The 19023-nt window shown below is 39.4% G+C and overlaps 1 protein-coding gene across 4 annotated transcripts in view; it reads right to left on the bottom strand.

Annotated features, from left to right (window-relative positions):
* Nucleotides 1-5989: 5989 nt before the first annotated feature.
* TTC26 (tetratricopeptide repeat domain 26) overlaps nucleotides 5990-19023 on the bottom strand; it is a 54510-nt gene continuing 41476 nt past the window's right edge. For 2 of the 4 annotated variants that reach the window (XM_027680073.1, XM_027680076.1), the window contains exons 16-18: nucleotides 18840-18946; nucleotides 16521-16654; nucleotides 14830-15163 (exon numbers count right to left, since the gene is read on the bottom strand). In XM_027680073.1, the coding sequence (XP_027535874.1) occupies nucleotides 15052-15163; nucleotides 16521-16654; nucleotides 18840-18946 (353 nt within the window). In that variant the 3' untranslated portion in view covers nucleotides 14830-15051. Of the gene's footprint in view, nucleotides 7401-14829; nucleotides 15164-16520; nucleotides 16655-18839; nucleotides 18947-19023 lie in introns of those variants that run through there. The other 2 variants (XM_027680075.1, XM_027680074.1) reach the window with 2 other exon arrangements.

Below are 19023 nucleotides of genomic sequence, written 5' to 3'. Positions count from 1 at the left end.
CCGTGGCCACCGGGCCCGCCTCCGGTTGCCGGGGCGATGCGCACGCCGGGCCCGCCGCCCGCCCCGCGCGGGGCAATGGCGGCCGCGCCGCAGCCGCCGGCCCTCGCGCTCCCTCTCGCCCGAGGGCGGCCCCGGCGGGGACCTCCCCCCGCCCCTGAGGCGGGATGGGAGGAAGCGGCAGCCCTGGCCCGGGGTGCTTCGTGCTCGTTGGGATCGGGGCTGCCCCCGCTGCTGGCGGGGCTGCGCAGCGCTCGTCCTCTCGGGGCAGCGCGGGCCTGCTTGGGGAAGGTGCGCTGAGGCCTCTGAAAGTCGGCGGCTGTGGGTCAGTCACCAGAGGAAAACCCTAAATCCTGCCCACGATCGAGGGCTCAGTGCAGGGGAGAGCGGCCGTTCCCAGCCTGAACGGCGCGGACGCGCCGTGTGTCGATGACATCAACCCACAATGAGTGGAGCAGCTGAGGACATCGGGGTTTGACAAAATCGCGCCGTACGGGGCTGATCCCAGCGTGCTCCCGCAGAACAGCAGCCGCCGCTCTGGGTGCCGGTCTATCCTCGGGGGAAAGGGAGCTTGTTCAGTGACCATTCCCGGTCTGTGGTGTACCAGCTTACAGGCTGCAGGGAGCAGTTGAGGACTGGTGAGAGGGAGTTGTCCTGTAGAGAGGGGACAACGCAAGGAAGGCAGGGTTTGAGCAGCAGCGAGACTTCCGTCATGAGCAGGAGCTGCCTGCAAACAGCGCAAGTGTTTCAGTCTGTCACCACCTACTTTGACAGACTGGTAGCTGGTATTTCCAGATGGAGGTGTGCCACCAAGGCAATGCAAAGTTTCAGGAAGCTTATGAACATCTTCATGTACATTGCATCCTCCAGCTTAATTGGGGCAGAGAAAAAGAAGTTGGATGGGGGGTTTTTTGGTAATTTTTTTAGGCTCAGAAATACTAGGTAGGAGTGGTTTTGTTCTCTTTTTAAAAAAGTACTCATTTTATGCAAAGCAAACAAATAACACACATCTGTGTATTATTTTGGATGATTACAGCAGACCGTTCTCTGAATCGCATTACTCCACTTTCCAAATTGCATTCATCACCATGCTTGATACTTTCCTCTCGTTGCATAGGAGTTCTTTTGACTTGACTGTTTACTTTCATCTAGACTCCAGAGAAGATCCGTGACGCTAGAACATCATTAGCAGGGAATGGAGAGCATTCCAGAATACTGCTTGGAGCATGGAATCACTGGAATGACTGACCTGATCTGAGAAATGTAAACTGTCTCCTTTTGAAGTCTTTGTTGAGCTTTATAGTCAAAGAGACTTGCTTTATCTTAAAACCTTGTATGTTCTAGTATGACTAGCAAGCTCAGTAGAGGTATTCCTCAAATATGTTTTTAATTTCAGCGTCGTAATAAAATGATTTGGTGATCCCACTTGTTCTCCTGTTGAGAATTCATGCAGCTATCTGGTGATGTACATAATAGGCAACGTATTTCTGGATTCACTCTGAGTGGGTGTCATTAAGCTCCAGACCTGTAGATCCTGCCAGGAAGATTTTACTTCTCATTGAAGTTCCTGTGTAGTCTATGTCATTAAACTCTATGATGATAAAAAGGGGTCTTTCCTCAGGAAAAGACCAATTTATTGCTCCTCAAACAGAAATCTTATGTGGAAGTCTCAGGCTCTTCTGCAGCTCTGCTGAATGCTTGCTTTCAATTACAAAATAGGAGACTAGATATTGAAATAAGTACGACAGGAATACAACAGGTATTTTGTTCACAGGTAATACTTGGATATGTCCATGGAAAGTGATGAAGATAAGCTGTGCATTTTAAGTATCCAACCTAAAAATCCATTTTGTCTTTTGGTCCCCTAAGATATATGGGACTATATTCAGAAGTAATGAATGTAGGACAGGTACACCACAAGAAAATGAGTTTTGCAAGTATCTGAATCCAGTGTTTCAGATTGTCTTGGTTGTAGTGTAAAAACAGTGTAGGGCAATAACTGGAATATGTTAATGTTACATTTGGTCTAAGATACTAGAAGCACTCAGGAAAGACTCGCAAGAAAACAACCAAATCTAGTAGATCTTAAGGAATTTAATTTTGGATACACCAGGAGTGTTTCAGGCTTGTGCCATATCAAACAGTTTCAAGAGGAATTAGATTTGTAATTTTTTTCATAATTTTTTTTTCTGCTCTGCTACCTGTTTTATTCTTTGGCATCAAGCTCTGTCTCAGGTATTTTTCTACATAGCATAATGTGTTGCACTTCTCAGTGCAACACAAAACAGTAACATTTTAAAAAAGTAATTAGATGTTTTGCCAATTATTTTGCTTTCTCTTAGGATATGACCATGCTAATGTAGTCCAACATAGAATACGGATTCCTTCTGTTTGTATGTTATCTGAAGAACACAATAATGGAAGTGTCTCTTGAAAGAGGCACATTAAGAATTACAAAAACTGTGACAACTGCTGAGGGTAAGTTTGAGATGAAATTGAAGCTGCTAGTGAAAGCCAGCATGAGCAGATCAGACAGAGTGGATGCTCGGAACTACAGATGCTACAGCCACATCAGTGAGTGGCAGTTTGTTGACCTGACTTTGTTTCAAATACAGAAAACAATAGAGACAGCACAGCAAGCCACTAGAGGCCTCTACCCTGGTGAAAGTGCGATCTCCCTGCTCTGCTTTGGGTCGGCTTCTCTGTCTGTAGCACTCTCTTCTTTTTGGGCTGTTACTGTTGGTTGTGATAGAGTCAGAGCTGTACCCTGTTTCATTATAGACCAGTGCTCGCTGTTTTCCTGGATCTAGTGGAAGCTGCTGTGCTGCCTCTGTGGCTTCTCTAGGCTGGACATTCTACAGCAGCAAGCCCAGGGTCCCATGAGAAGGCAGAGCTGTCCTTATCGGTTATGTCCGTCTCCAGGGAGCTTTCAGCTTCAAAGGCTGAATACTTTACTTCCATGAGTTATGAGCTTATTGTCCTTGGACAGGAATGTGGGAGTAAACGTGTTTTGCTTATATCAATAATAAGCTTAGGTGGCAAAGGATGGCAGTTTGTCTTCTGCTTCAGCTGAGCACTGGGACCTACGTTTTTCCATTGGTGTCTTCCTCACTATATCCTCCTTGGTTTCTTATGGTCCAACAAGGCATCTTGTTGATCCTTATGGTCCGTTCACCAAAGCTGCTGCCACAGCACTTGCAACTTCCACTGCTGTGTCAGGAGATGGTACAGCTGCAGGTAGGATGGTGTTTGTGTAGCTTTTGCTAGAACTGCTGCTGCATCACAAGAATCCACTGCACTAAAAACATGGCTGGCATTGCTGGTTTTCTTTTTAATGATGCTCTCTGAATTCAAGTGTGCTTTTTTTTGTTTTTTTAACTTCTCTTCCCTCCTACAACTTTATGAAGTTGCTTCCTGCCAGATCCAGAATCAAGGAATAAGCCCCCCCTTTCTTTCCAAAACAAAACACCAATGCCATTCAAACCATTTGGAAAACTAATTTCTCTGCAGGATCCTTTCCCCTCTTTTTTTTTTTTTTAAATCATTGTTGTTCTTTAAAGTAAAAATACTGTTCCCTGTGGAACATACCTCTAGTTTTCTCTCCTCAGGCACATGTACTTAAATCTTACCAGCAGCTTTGCCACTGCCTTAGAAAGTCTGAAGTACACTTTTCAGTGAAGTACACAGTGTTTGGAAGGACTGTAAGCAGGTAGAGAAATGCCGGATTCACTCTAGAAAGAGTGCATTAGCTTCAGGTAATTATGATATCCTTTAGCAGGACAGTAATATTCATTTGTCACAATTTCGAGGCAGAGGAACCATGATTGTGAACTTTATCCCACGCACTGGTATAGTGCTCCCTGTGAACTAGTTAAACCTTACTTCTTGCAGAATGAAAGTTTGAGCCTATGAGACACTGGATTCCTCTCCAGAGCTTCAAGAAAAGCTTTGAACAAATCCGATTAAAAGTGCAAAGTTTCAAAGGCAAAAGGAAGTTTTAAGAGTGGCAACAATTTTTATGGAAAAGGTCCTTATTGCTCCTGTAACTGGAGGTGCTTTTTACCTCTAGAAGTGGATTTAGGTGCATCTTTTGTTCACTTGCTGAAATGAGGAGTGGTCTTCCAACACCATATTGTGGGTCAGGACAACATAAATGGCATGACTATGGCAGGTAGCTGATGAAAACAAAATGTTGGCTTTTATCTCACAGTAAAAATAAGTTAGAAATCAGGGCAAGTCATCATGTGAAAAAAGTAAAGGAATTTACGTGAGTGGGTGTGTCATGGCAATGTGAGTTCTTCAATCAAGGGGGGGGGTGTTCTCTATCATCCATGCTGTTCAGGTGCAATTTCTCAGTGAGAACTTCAAAACTGACACAACTTCTGTTGTGTCATCTGATTTTTATGCTCTACAGAACATTGTAACATACTTTAAGCTAATAGATAGGGTAAGACTGTTGACTTAGAGGAACCTCAGAGAAAATTCAAAGCCTCAAGTGCTGCGTTTGGACAGAATAGCAGGTTAGGAAGAAAAAGCAATGAGAGAAAAAAGAAAGAAGAAGAGCATCCTCGCCTAGGAAGAGCAAGCTGCTCGAAGAAGCTGCTATGGGAACAGCTTTTGATCCTGGAGAGAAGATGAAATATTGAGACATTAAACATCAGCTCTTAAGTAGATGCGTTTACCAAGCAGAACATAGGTAATTTGTTCCCTTGGATAACAGTAGCAAAATCAATTGTAAGTAACAAGAACAGAACACTTTTCTAGCTACATCTTATTTTTTACTTGTTAATAACTATTTCTGCTTCTGGTGTCAGAATTTCTGGCTGGAGCAAGCAGACAATTTTTGTCTTTACGCTTTCCTAATGTTAAGGGTGAACTCAGTTAAGGCTGACAAATAAGCTGTAAATTTCTGCAGTAGTAATGATTCCAGGTGAAGTGGTGGACTCTGTGTCTTAACTAACATTAATTTGGGAATGTTAGCCCCTGTGAGGTTTTCTCTGCCAAGCAGTGAAGATTAGTTAGAGATCTACAGTCCTTAGGAAATTCTTCTTTGCAGGTTTACTCTTTACTTTTCTAAGAAGGAGGAAGAAATAAAGGCAAAAAAAAATATTAGTTACCTTTTACGTGATCACAAGAAAATTAGAGCCACTGAATTACCAAAGTAACAAGCGACAGCATAAGAGAAAATTGGCTCAAATTGCACCAGAGGGGGTTTTAATTGAATATTAGGAAAAATTTCTTCATCGAAAGGGTTGTCAAGCAATGGAACAGGCTGCTCAGGGAAGTGGTTGAGTCACACTCCCTAGAGGTATTTAAAAGCTGTGTAGATGTGGCACTTAGGGACATGGCTTAGTGGTGAACTGGGCAGTTTGGGTAAATGACTCAATGAACTCAAAGGTCTTTTTCAACCTGAACGATTCAATGATTCTTTAAAATAACCTTTTATCTTATTTTATATTAATCCTGGAATTTTTCTTGTAGCTATAAAGAAATAAACAAAGAAGGGATTTTGTAGAGGAGTATCCAGTAATACACACACACACAAGTTTTTTTCATTAAAAATACAGTTGTATAGAAAGGGAGCAGATTTTAATGAACTGGTGAAGAAGCTTAAACTGAGGAGCATCTCCCTGTTATGTGTTGATTGTGACTAACAATGTCACTTAAACAGTAGTTAAGCTGAGTTTAAAATTGAAGAGGAGCTGTCTTTGAAAATAATAGAGTTCCTTAATGGTAGCTCTTTTATGATTCACACCTGCTCATTTGAAAATGTAAAAACACTTAGATGTTTACAGAGATTGAGAAGGATTTTGTGCTCTGGGGAGTTGTCCCTCACTTTTTCTCATTTTCACCCTTTCTTTAAAGATACTTGTGGCATGGGATGTTTATTTCTGATGAAAAGCCTGTTCCATCAGGCCAGCAACCCTGGAGGCAGCCACAGATTACCAGCCTGTCTGAAACTTCGGAGTCAGATAATTTTCTTATCTCTGTATTGTTGTCTGCTGGTTTTATTCTTCCAATAGTAATTAAAACCGCACAAGAATGAGTCACAATTTCAAGTAGCTCTCCCACCCACCTGTAACATGAATAAGGAGGATTGCCCGGGTAGGGAGTTCTCAATTTGAATTGCAATCTCTACACTAAAAGCAGTAATGCTGTTTAATGAGGTAAAATGGTCTGGAAGTAATTCGCAGCAGTACAAAAGCTAACGTGCCACAGGATTGCTCTTGCTCAGGGCTTCTCTTGTGGGTGCTGACCTAGGACAAGACACTCTAAGTGCCCTTGAGTCAGGCAGACCATAAGCTAGACAAGCCTTGGTCGCTTGCCACTGTGATATTTTCTAGTTTTTAGAGAATTATAGATAATTTAATAATTATCAGAAATTTATTTTTTATTAAATACTCTAATATATAAAAAATTATAATAGTTACTGCTCGGGAAACAACTGTCAAACAACGTTCATCCTCCCAAAAAGGAGAATTTCATGTAATACATATATGTAGATTGCAAAGCAACCTTCTAGAAGTTATAAAGACATACAACATATTTGGCTGTGACCTCGCAGAATTTATTTTTTTTAATTCTTCCTTTCACTTTCAGACTGATTTTAACAAAACTCCAATTTCCTAACCGAGTTTTTCAATGCCTCTGAGCACTTTGGAAACTGCTTTTACTCATATAAAGTTCTGCACCTAAGTAGGTGCACATTATCACAGACATCTGAGGGTGCTTGCATATACAAATTGCGACATGTTTTACATTCATATAAGCTTACAATCAGAATAGTCAGAAACATACTTTGCATGTGCATTTCAGCATTTTCATACTTCCATGATTTTATTTCCAAGCCAAATTGCCTTCAAAAAGCAAAGCACATATTTATCACCGAGAATTAACTACATACCGAGATTGCAGATTCAACACAAAGCTGCTTTTGAGCTGCCACAGCATTAAAAATAGCATCTGAAAAATTACTTACAAAATACGATTTTCCATACATGAATAATTTAAATAGACAAATGAAATTTTATAAAACTATTTTCTTCCCTCCTCAAGCTGTATTTTGAGAAGACATATGAAATGTAAAGTTTTTTGAGCATATTAAAACACATGTGGAATAGCAGCAAAAGCAGTGACGATTTTAAGAATAGAGTGGATGGTACATATCAGAATTGCTTGTGAAAACAAGCTACATTTTCTGTATAACAGTTTTATTTCAAATGTCATTTTGCCGACCTTAAAAGAATTACCCCTGACATTGGTAAGTAATTGTGCAGCCTATTCTTACCTGAATTCTTCTTCACTGTTTTAAGAGACTGAGTCACTTCTTAGTGTCATGCTGATTTCTAGTCTTCCATAGGACTTAGCATTTTACAAATCTGAAAAAATCTTGCCTTGAATGCCTGTAAAGTGGGAGCAAAGCAAGTCATGTTCAGAGGTGGTGCACGGGGAGGAAGAGATAAGTGGAAAACAGCAGTACATTGGCAGTACTCCGTGGTAGTCCTGTAAGGCCCATCACATTACTGTAGATGGGAAGGGAAAACACTCAGTAGGGAAGGAGAATGTGCAGAAATGAAAAGCAAACACAGCAATAAAACCTGTTTGAGAATCTCTGGCTAAACTGAGTGGGGAGTCTTGTAAATCTTGCCTCAGAAATTACTTTGTTGTGACCAGAAAATATCTCTTTCGCCTTTAAATAGTGGGGAAAACCACCATTATTTTAAATAAACAACCAGCTTCTCAGTTTGTTCAGTGATAACTAAGTTCAGCACATGTGGCATCATGAATAAGTCAGACAAAAGTAAGACTGAACTTGTAGAATACAAATATTAGGATAATCATCAGAATGGGGAATATACCAGGCAGTTTAAGACTTAGTTTATCGGGTTTCATAATTTAATTTTTGTAACCTTTTCTTAGACACAGCTTTCACACATAGATTGATATTCAAGAGATATATTGACTTCATGTGATATGAATTCACCAGCTCTGCAAAATAAGACATTGAGTTTTGTCACATAATGGCTACTCATATAATGGCCTCACCCACCACTGTAAGGCAAGGAAAAGATTACTAGTAGTTTTAGAGTGGATGAGCATAATGATCCCATTGTGCTTAAAAAGGACAAAATGATGAAAGAAAATCGTAGATGTTACAATCAGCAATGTAGCTATTAGAATTGAAGCACGGTTCTTTTCTACATGATGTAAACAATCTAAACATTATTATATGTATTCTGAAAATGTTACTGTATGTTATATAATTCTGCACTGTTATGTGTGTTTTTTCACAGAACTGACTATGTGGAAGTTGCTTACAGTGATCAAGGAGCAGATGGTGGAGTCTAAGACTCATCACTCATCCCCAGTTAAGGGCCAGCTTAAAGTGTAGTTTGAGGACTTCAAAAAAAGGTTCATAGAAGTGCAATTCCGACTCAACAGCATAGGTAGTATACCACATTTTAGTTAGATCCAGCTGTACCTGAGAACTGCTGCAAACTATCCCATAGCATATTTCCTGTCAAAATAACTGGAGACCCAGGGTCTTGAAGGTCTATTGTAAAAACATTTTAAAGACCATTACTTATTTTACTGCCTTCCTTATTTTAAACTCTCCTAAAGAATTAGTAATAATATAATGTGGAGCAATTAAGCACAATTCAATGTGTAAGTATGAATTGAAACAGAAGTTCTCTTTTTATTTGAAGAATACACTGTCTTCTCAAAAGTCACAGCTCTTACTAAATATAGACTTTTATTTTAAAATCTATAAATAGATGCTAGTATAATTCATCAGTTGAGCAAGATCTATAAGGAATTTGGGAACCATCCCCTGCTCAGAGATGTGAAATGTCTGCTTTATTTGTTTCAAATGAAAGTTTTTTAAAAAGTAAGCTTTTAGTGTGTGGCTAAATGAGATTACAGGGGCAAGAAAAAGATGTTTCAAATTCTGCAAAAGGACTTGAACTGCTGGACTCCATCAATCTCTCTGGGATGCTGTAAGGTTCATCTAATAATGAATGGGAAGTATTATCTCCCATTACATGGATTTTGTAGAAGTTTACCTGAATACAACAACACTGCAGTTCCTACAAACACAATGCATACATTTCTGATGTCATATACCTAATTTAAAGTAATGGCATAATACAGTATTCGTAAGGTACCGGTTAAATAAGTTGAGAATGACAGATGATGAAAAGTAGCCATCAGTCATCATTAATAGAATGTTTTGGGGCCCCTGGAAGGATGTAGGATCCAACAGACCCCTTGATAATCCAGATATCAAGCATTAATAAATGTCTGCAGAGAAACAAACTAGTAATTGGTGAGGATAAGATAGTCATGCAGTGTGATTTGCATAAGATGGAAAACTGAGCCCATTTGAACAAAATATAGTTTTGTAGAACTAAAACTAGGCTGTCTCTTCCGAAGGATAGACTGCATCCTGGAAAATACCAGTTCTGGAAAAGCCCTAGATGTCATGTCACAGTTGAGAAGCAATTTAATGCAAGCTTTCCCTGTGATACTATGACAAAAAGGGTGAATGCAGTCTTTGAGTACACATATAGGAGAATAGCAAGCAGCAGTATGGAGGAGCATATTCCAATGTCTTATACAGCCATAAATTATGCCCACTGCTAAACAGCCATGTTTTGAAAAAAAGTCTGTTGACAAACTAATTGCCAGTTTTCCAATCTGGGAAATACTCTTACAAGGGAAGCTGTCTTTCATACAGAGCTGACTTGCTGCACTTTATGCATACCTAAAGATGAAAAAAAATCCCTAAAACTGAAAACCACCAAAAAACCCAAACCAAACCGAAGAATGCCAGGCTTTAATGGCTAACAGCAACAATGATTGTTGGAAGAATCAAATATTAGAAAACAAGGCCAAACAAGTTAGAATTAAGGTACAATTTCTAAAACAGCAAATGTGATTTAACCATTTGAATAAATTGCAAAGTAAAACAATGGATTTTCCATTATCCACCTTCAAATTGAGACTCTTAAGATTTTCTGGCAAATATTTTATGGTAAGTCGAGTTAGCTATTGAATTCAACACAAAGTTTAGCTGAGGAAATCTACCATCTTGCACTGTGTAGTGACAGGCCAGGTTATCTAGCTGTTGATTAATGACTTGATTTTAAGGTTACTGGTAACGCTTTCATGCATTTATCTACTTATTCAATGATTGTATGAATAGACATAAAGGGGAGAAGGACGTCTGGAAATGAAACTCCAAAAAGAGTGAGTGGAAATTATTTCTGGAGATAATACACGGAAAAATGGGTTAAAGAGTAAACTAATTGGCAAAACCCAGATGTTTTCTTTAATGTATGTATAGCTCCCATGAAGTGAAGCTACATGTAGCAACAGCTATATATGTAATTGTTTACTTCATGTCTTACTACCTAATGGCCAAGTTTCTTAATCAACCTTAGACAGCTTAAGAAGATCAATGAGCAATCTTCAAGTTGAGGGAGCCACATAAACCTAAATGCCTGCTACAGTTCAGAGCTGGAATGTGACATGACTTTTCTTTCACAATGAACTTGCCACCTCCAGTTTAGTGCATTACTTGGCTCCAGGTGTTACTAGAAGTTATATGCTGGATTCCAGAAGTAATCCAAGAGGGTTGCTGCTAGCTATATTGGATCAGTTCAGATACTGGCCAAAGAAGATGTTATCCTGGAACTCATGGCAGCAGATAGGATAAATGTCCTCCTCTGCACTGTAATCACTTAGGTGTTACTGGGATAGATGTTGTTCAGGTATTACCTGAAGTTTAATTCCAGATTGACTTCAGTATCTATCAGGAATGGGTCAGCACCCAACTAAAAGCAGTTACACACTGTTTTGGGTTTGGCTTTCTTTACCAGTCACTGCTAATGATATGATTGCTAGCACAGTACCTTCTGTGCATTCTCTGTAGCTTATTTTTCCAGAATCAGATGCTTATTCAGAGTATAAGAAATAACTGTAATTTCCATACTTTTCCTTGAAATTCTAATAATGCAGCAATTTTTTTCTGCCTTAGTCTCCCTTCCATTACATTATCTGAAATGCCACTGTTTCAATTGTTTTTCACTTAGTCCTGACCCAATAAACTTACCTGTTCCCTGACTCTGCCCATGCATTCTTCACTGCCTGCTTGTTCTGAATGGGTCACTTTTGTTGTTTTCCTCTATATCTACCTTCACTCCTAGTCATCCTATTTAGAGTACCTTGACTCCTTAAATTTCTAGTTTAGGGAAATATGGAAATGGGCAGGGATAAAATTTTGTTAACTCTATCTGAGAAAAAGCTTTAGATACACTTTATTAAATTCTACTTCTGTATCAGCTAAGGCATCTCCTATTCTCACATCTGTTCTTTCAATAAGGTCTCAGATTAAACAATGGGAGGTACATTCGAGACATATTTCTAAGGTAAAATAAACACCAGTATTTCTGTACTTTTCTTGTTCTGCATTTTAATAGTACCTACATATCTGTTCCATTACCAAGACCTAAATGCTAAGACAATATGTATCTTTTATTTCATCAGTGCTCAAGGCAAAGCTCTGCATTCCCCTGTTATATCTTAAATGACAAAAGCTTTATTACCAGTCAATAAAATGCACTGTGCTAAACCCCACATTATTTAGCATATCAAATATGACATTATGACTACAGTAAATAAAGGTGAGGTTTTAAAAAACTTCTTCACTGGTCACAGACGACAATTTAAAATTACTCCCCAAGCCCTTATCCATCACACTTATTTCAGAAGATTCAACCAATATGTAAAATGGTCTGTAATGGATTTGAATGCTCTTCAGCTCTCCTGCAGGTTAAGCTTCAATAAAGGGAGTAATTAGATGCATTTAACATCTGCTACAAAGCCACCAACATGATTTTTTGAAGCTTTGTACCAAGATTCATAATTGTATTCTCGATCTGTTTCCATGTTAATTAAATTGGGATGGAAAAGAAAAATGCCATTTACAAGTGAAATGTGTTTTGTAACTGCTTTCAGTGAAAATACTGCTCCTTTCACATCTCTTTTGAATGAGTGTAACATTGCTCCTGCCCCTGCTGAAAGGCTCTGGTATTGTTGCTATTATGATGGATCAGTTTCTACATGTAAATGCAAGTAGCCACAACTATCGGTGTACTTCTAGACACCTGAATGATGATACCCACATTTTTTGCTTGAAGCAGTAAAAACACTGACATGTTAAATGGCAGAGAGGCGTGTATGTTCCATATATACCCAGTTGTCTTATTTTCAGCAAACTACCGTAAGATCAGGACCAAGGCCATTGGCTTGCCTTCGACTGATTAATGAACATGCACTTAATGACCAGCCTCAAACCTGCCCTCTTCCACAGCAAAATGAATATACTATTTCAACTTCTGCAAGAGGAAGCAACATAGACCAACCAGACATTCAATTAAGAGCTTTAATCAATGCACAGACAGTAGAGAATATGGTATTCTGAATTCCCCCAAAAGATAAAAAAATATTTAAGTATTTTACAAATTTATAAAATTTAAAGTTTCCTTTTATAAATAATATACAAATGTTTTTTCACATGTAACCATGGTTATGGTTACAAAGCCAGGGGGTGGAGCTTCAGCAATGAATATTCATACACTTGGAACTGACTGCCCCAGGGGTGGAAACACAGCCCAGTCAGATTGTAAGCCCTCTCTGCCTTGTGACATGGAAGAACAATTTCAAGTGAGGCCCTGTAAAAAATGTGCTCTACACTGCAGCCGGGGAGAAGGGTCCTTTCTGGAGCCACTGGCAAAAACTGCCTGGGAAGATCCAAGGAAAACCTCTGGGGTTGTGGAGTCAGGGATACAAAGGATCTGAGGCCTGTTACATCCCAACTGAAAAAGAGATACTGGCAGCTTATGAAGTGGTTTGAGCTGCCTCAGAAGTGATTGGCACTGAAGCACAGCTCCTTCTGGTGCCCCAACTGCCACTGCTGAGTGGGATTTCAAAGGAAAAATTCCTTCCACACATACCACTGATGCTGTATGAATTAAGTAGATCACTCTCATCATACAGCGAGCACAGATAGGAAATCCTAATCACCAAGAGATCTTGGAGATCATAATGAACTGGCCTGAAGGTGAGAATTATAGACTATCAGCCGAAGAGGAAGAGGAGTAGGTGACCTGTGCTGAGGAGGCCTCACCAGATAATCAGCTACCAGAAAATGAAAAGCTATAAGCTCTCTTTGCTGATGGTTCCTGTCATATTGTAGGGACAAACTGAAAATGGAAAGCTGGCATACAGAGCCCTACATGGCAAGTTGCAGAAGCTACCAAGGGACAAGGTGATTCAAATCAGATCCAGCTGCAGAGCTCAAAGCTGTCCAGCTGGCTTTAGATGTCGCTGAAATAGAGAGAAGTGGCAACACTACCTCTACACTGACTTGTGGATGCCAGTAAGTGCTCTGTGGGGGTGGCTGGACTGATGGAAAAAGGCCAATTGGCAGCACAAAAGGAAACCCATCTGGGCTGCTGAAGTGTGGCAAGACATCACTGCCCAGGTGGAGAAGTTGACCATGATGAAAGTTCATCATGTAGATGCACATGTACTCAAGAGTCAGGCCAACGAGGAGCATCGTAACAACAAACAGGTTAAAGTGTCTCAGGTACATCTGGACTGGCAACATAAGGGTGAATTATTTCTGGTTCGGTGGGCCCATGATGCCTCAGGTCACCAGGAAAGAGATGCAACATACAGATGGGCTCGTGATCAAGGGGTGGATTTAACCATGGACACTATCTCCCAGGTTATCCATAATTGTGAAATGTGCTGCAATCAAGCAGGCCAAGAGAGTAAAGCCCTTGTGGTATGGGGGGTGATGGTTGAAATATAAATATTGGGAGGCCTGGCAGATCAATTACGTCTAATAAATCCAAAAGTATAATGAATACGGTTGCTCATGACAGTGGTAAATGCTGAAGAAAATGATTCAGAACATCTTTTTATCCACCAGATTGCTAAACTAAATAGATTCTCATGTGCACTACATTAACATGAATGTTTTGAGTGTTAAACTTCAAAACAAGATTGAACAATACAGACCAATAAATCTCCATGCTTTGAAAAAGATGATAGGAGAGAAAACAAGCTTTACTGACAAAAACAACAACAAAAAAGAAATTAAGATATTAGTTACTGAAATTTATCCAGAAAAGGCTAGTGCTCAGAATATGATTTGTATTTTAGCCCAGAGAGGTAACATATAAAAGTCCTACAAGAAAGATAGAGAGAGACATGTAGTGACAGAACGAGGGGAAATGGCTTCAAACTGCAAGAGAGCAGGTTTAACTCAGATATTAGGAAGTAATTCTTTACTGTGAGGGTGGTGAGGCACTAGAACAAGTTGCCTAGAGAAGTTGCTTCAACCCTGTGAGTGTTTAAGGCCAGGTTGGACGGAGCTCTGAGCAACCTGGTCTAATGGAAGGTGTCCCTGCCCATGGCAGGTGAGTTGGAACCACATGATCTTTAATGTCCCTTTCAACAAAAGCTGTTCTATGATTGTATGATTCTATGATAAGTCTTCTGTATTATCTGATACTCTAGTAGCCTTTTGGTCATCACCATTACCATCTCTATTTGCCATATTCTATCACTTGCTGAAGAAGGTTTGTCTCAGTCACGTAACAAATAATTCTTCTCCAGAGGCCAGAAGGCTTGCTGGAAAAAAAAAACCCACAAAGCCATTCAGTAACTCTTGGGGAGAAATCTGGGCAGTATTTGAGGAGCACTTTACTTGTGGACAGTTAAAATTACTACTGAAAAAAAGAAACATTGAGGAATAGAGAGTGGTGCAAGATATAAAATGTTTTAATTATAAAAAGAACCAACTTGCTGAATGTTTTGCAATCTCACTGCAGTACACTCTTCCTCAGCTGGGTCAACCTGTTTGAATGTCCAAAGTTCTGCAAGGAAGGAGATAGTCAGAATGCACAGGAGAAACCAAAACCCACATCTTGCAGCCAGACATACAGTAGCAACTGACCCAGTTCATTTTGTGGTACTGACTTAAACAGGGACTCGGTTCTCCTTGGCCCACTTTTTCATGATGCGGACAATATATTCTACTTGAGAATTACCATTGCTCTTCAGAAGATGCAGTACTTCCCGCAGAGTCTCTCTACAAAGGTGGAAACAAAGATTTAAATGAGGCTAAGACTCAACTGATACAATAAACTACAATAAACAATCAAACTATTTTGCAAAACATGGTTCCTCCTAGACAGAGAGGTCTGTTCATCTGCAGGGCAGAAAAAGGTTAAAATGCACAGTTGATGAGATCCCAGGGACAAAAAACAACCAACCAAACAAAAAAGTCTTCTATACAATTGTAAAGAAATTAAAAGTAAAAAAACCCCAGCAAAATGTAATCGGTTTAGAGCTTAGTGTGTGCATGTGTGTGTATTTATATATAAATCTTTACTCTTGCAAAATAGCTCCCCAGAACAAAGCAAACTTTTTTTTTTAATCTTTAATGTTATTTGCTAGTCTTTAGTATGGCAACATCTAGCTTAATACTGCCAAAGCACCTTACACATAAACACAAATAACAGGGAAATGATCATTACCAATAGGATAAACCAGTATTCTGCTGCAGTTAGCCAGCTAGTTTGCAGTAAGAACTTGTTTGCATATTTTGAAAAACAGAGAAGCTATATGTATTTTACTGTATCTGCTGCAGTGATTGCTAAAAGGACACTTGTAAGGTGCTATAGTTAATGAGATTATTCCAGCAGAGAAGTGAGTGGAAGGAAGGTGTAGAAGCCAAGATACACACCTGTCAGTCACATAGGAAACAGCAACTTTGGCCAGAGGATGATGGCCATCTGGCATCACAGCAGAATATTCACAAGGGAGCAGGTCTTAAATACAGCCTCACTACTCTCTCTCATTCTCCCATCCAGTGAAATGGGCCGAAACCAAAATTATCAGTAACGTGGATGATTTCCTTTAATCTTTCATCAAGTACGTATGTTTGTCTCATATGGACAGTGTCTTCAGAAAGCAAATTTTAGTGAAAACAGTTGCATCTACTCATTGTTTGGAGAAATCGTGTCCTTCTTACAGTGTTGAATAAACATTTCCTTAGTTCTGTTCTATGAACCCTAAAATGTCATGTGACAGTTTTCATTCTTATGCCATCGATATGAAGTAAGGTTGTTTTCCCCCAGCTCATGAACATACTACTACATTTATAGCCTAACTTTTCCTGTAGTATGATGACTAATGTATTTTGGTGTCTTACAGTTCATAGCATTCGCTGATAAGTTATTCTTCACCATATACTGTTGTGGAAGATACACTTCAAATTGAAAACTGCATATGGAACCACTGGCCAGAGTGTCTATTCTCTGAAAGGTCAATAATGAATTGGAAAAAGATATGGAGTCCTAAGGCTAAGACTATGATTCTATCTTACAGCTAACTGAAAATAGGAAAAGAGCAAAATAAATTCAAATACAACACAGAATACTCACTTTGCTTCTCGGCCAGCTAAGATCATTTGAAATACACCCACACAAGCACCTCTCTTGCCTTCCCAGTATTCAGGATTATTGTCCAGTCTCTCCAGAACATCAAATGCTTTGGCTGAATAGTAAAACTGACCCATCTGCACAGAAAGTGAACATTATTCCTGACTGTATGATCATCTTTCAGAAGGAGATTAAAAACATTGAGATCAGTTTTCTGAAATCAGCAGTAAGTCATGGAAGCAACGTGCATTTTCCTGTTTTTCTGCAGGCATCAAGTGACACAGAACAGGGACATTTCAGTTTTACAAAGGAGGTATTATAACATCTTTTTTGAGGTGCCCTTATCTAGTGTCGTACCAACTATACCAAAGCCCTTGACCAAATATCAACCTCAAACTAGTCCAAACATTTGAAAATAGAACCACATTTCCTCATGTAGAGATGGTCACATATTTGTATGTCTTGTGGGTTTAACTTAGGAGCTAAAATGTTTTTTTCACTATTACAGTACAGTACAAAAGAAGACTCAGTGACTATAATCCAAAATTTTTCTGAGCATAGGAAAATCCAGTGTGTACTCTAACTTTTCTGCTTTAGGTTCTCTACTTGTGTTTGGGAACCAGAAGCAAGTTGCTTGGCAACACTCAGTGCAAAAGGAGTGACCATATTAACTGTGGATTTTGAAGTCAGCATAGCTCGTGGGCTGCATCTATGACTGTGAGTGTTCTCCACTTGGGCAAGCCTGAATAGCAATGTTGTTTGTGAGTGGCATCTCCCCATGAGAGAGCACAGAAGGTAGACTGAGCATAACCTCCCATCCTTTGGTAGCTAGAAGCTTGCATCTGCAGAGAAAAAAGGGTAGGCTGGGGGAGTTACATTGGGAAACTTTAGTCAGAGAAACACTGGTACTACAGAATGAGTAATAATTCTCTTTTCTTCACATAAAAGTTGATTTGAATCACTGGTGACTGGAAAGCACTTAAATGGATGGGAATAAAGACAGCGAATACAAACGGTATCAGATGTGTCAGCTAAAAAGAAAAAATTGTTACTGATCTATCCAAATTAGTATCTGATCTAGTTCCACTAAGCAGATACAGGTTTAATGTCCTCCTTCTATGTGACATTAAAGTAGGAAATGCTTCACCCCAAGTCATGTGCTGTTCCCTATATGGACAAGATGGGCAATTGCATAAAAAGCATCAAGAAATTAGCCAAAAGTCCTTCATCCCAGCTTACTCACTGAACAACTTCTGTCAGCACAGCAATGGGGCATTTGGCTATACCTAGTCTAAGGACACTGTTGACCTTGCTTTACCCACGCTCATTCTGCTTTCTGTTGAGCAAAGCCTAGTGCAACTGCCTTCTTAAGTTACATTTCTGGTGCTGTCTGTGGACCTCTAATATGATGTAATGTTTCAGAAACAACTGAAAAATGCCACATAAACTCAAACAACATGGACCTTGCTATTTAATGGAAGAGGTACAAGCAGCTGCTAGTGTAGAAAGACAAACTATAACACCATAGTAACAATTCTTGAAATTAAATTCCTTGGCCTTTGGAGCAGTCATTTATGGCTATATGTAGACACGTAATTAGGTTGAAAAATTTAGTCCTTTAAGTGCAGTTTTTCAGAGCTCTAGATAAATCCAAAATGCGGAGCTGCTTCTCCTCTTGAGTACAATAAGGTTTTCAGAAGAATTTAGACAAAGCAATCAACTGATTTAAGTAAGACTTTAAATGGTCTGGAGAGAGTTTTTACACGTCTGTTTTCCAACTTGCTTTCACAAATTGCAGCTGTGGGAAACACCAGAGGCATAGTCACTTGCCTGAGCAACAAGACTTCTATGGTGAGATGGTGGACTGAGTACTTGAAAGATGTGCAAGAGATAATTCTCTCAGTTTTAGAATAATGCTTTTGAGATCACAAGGAGTATCTCTCATTGCCATTACAAACTTTAAGGAAAACATAATACTGTCCCAGGAAAAAAAAGCAGCATGCCAAATCTACGCTACATTTTTTTTTCATTAAAAGTTTTTTGTCATTTCTACCCATAATGAATCCCTAGTAGGAGAATAAACTGTTATTATTGATAGCTCAAGCATGCAGTAATTTACCAACGTTTTAATCAATGGGTTGTCTACCAAGCAGGCCTGTAGGTTAAAATACTGACTAACCCTTGCTAACTCATCCACATTATCAGACATCCTGCTGTTATAAAAGAAAGTTCACTAGTGATGACAATGATGAAAAATATCCAAAAAATGACTATTGGGACAATCACTGAATTAACATGTCATACACTGAAGAGAAAACTCACTTTGTAGCAATCATTTGCAATGAGCTGCAACAGGTTAAAGGAGTCCCCTGAGGTTTCCATCTTCAGATAGAGCTTCCAGGCCAACTGTGGTTTCTTATTCATAATATCTGCAATAACAAGAAAAAGCTGAAATTGTGAAAAGAATATGCCACACACAATACTCAATGGCAGGTGGAATAGATGT

The sequence above is a fragment of the Neopelma chrysocephalum genome, unplaced genomic scaffold (genome assembly GCF_003984885.1).
Source record: "Neopelma chrysocephalum unplaced genomic scaffold, ASM398488v2 Primary Assembly neopelma1_59, whole genome shotgun sequence".
Classification (NCBI taxonomy): domain Eukaryota; kingdom Metazoa; phylum Chordata; class Aves; order Passeriformes; family Pipridae; genus Neopelma; species Neopelma chrysocephalum.
This window is presented reverse-complemented; position numbering and strand designations above follow the sequence as displayed.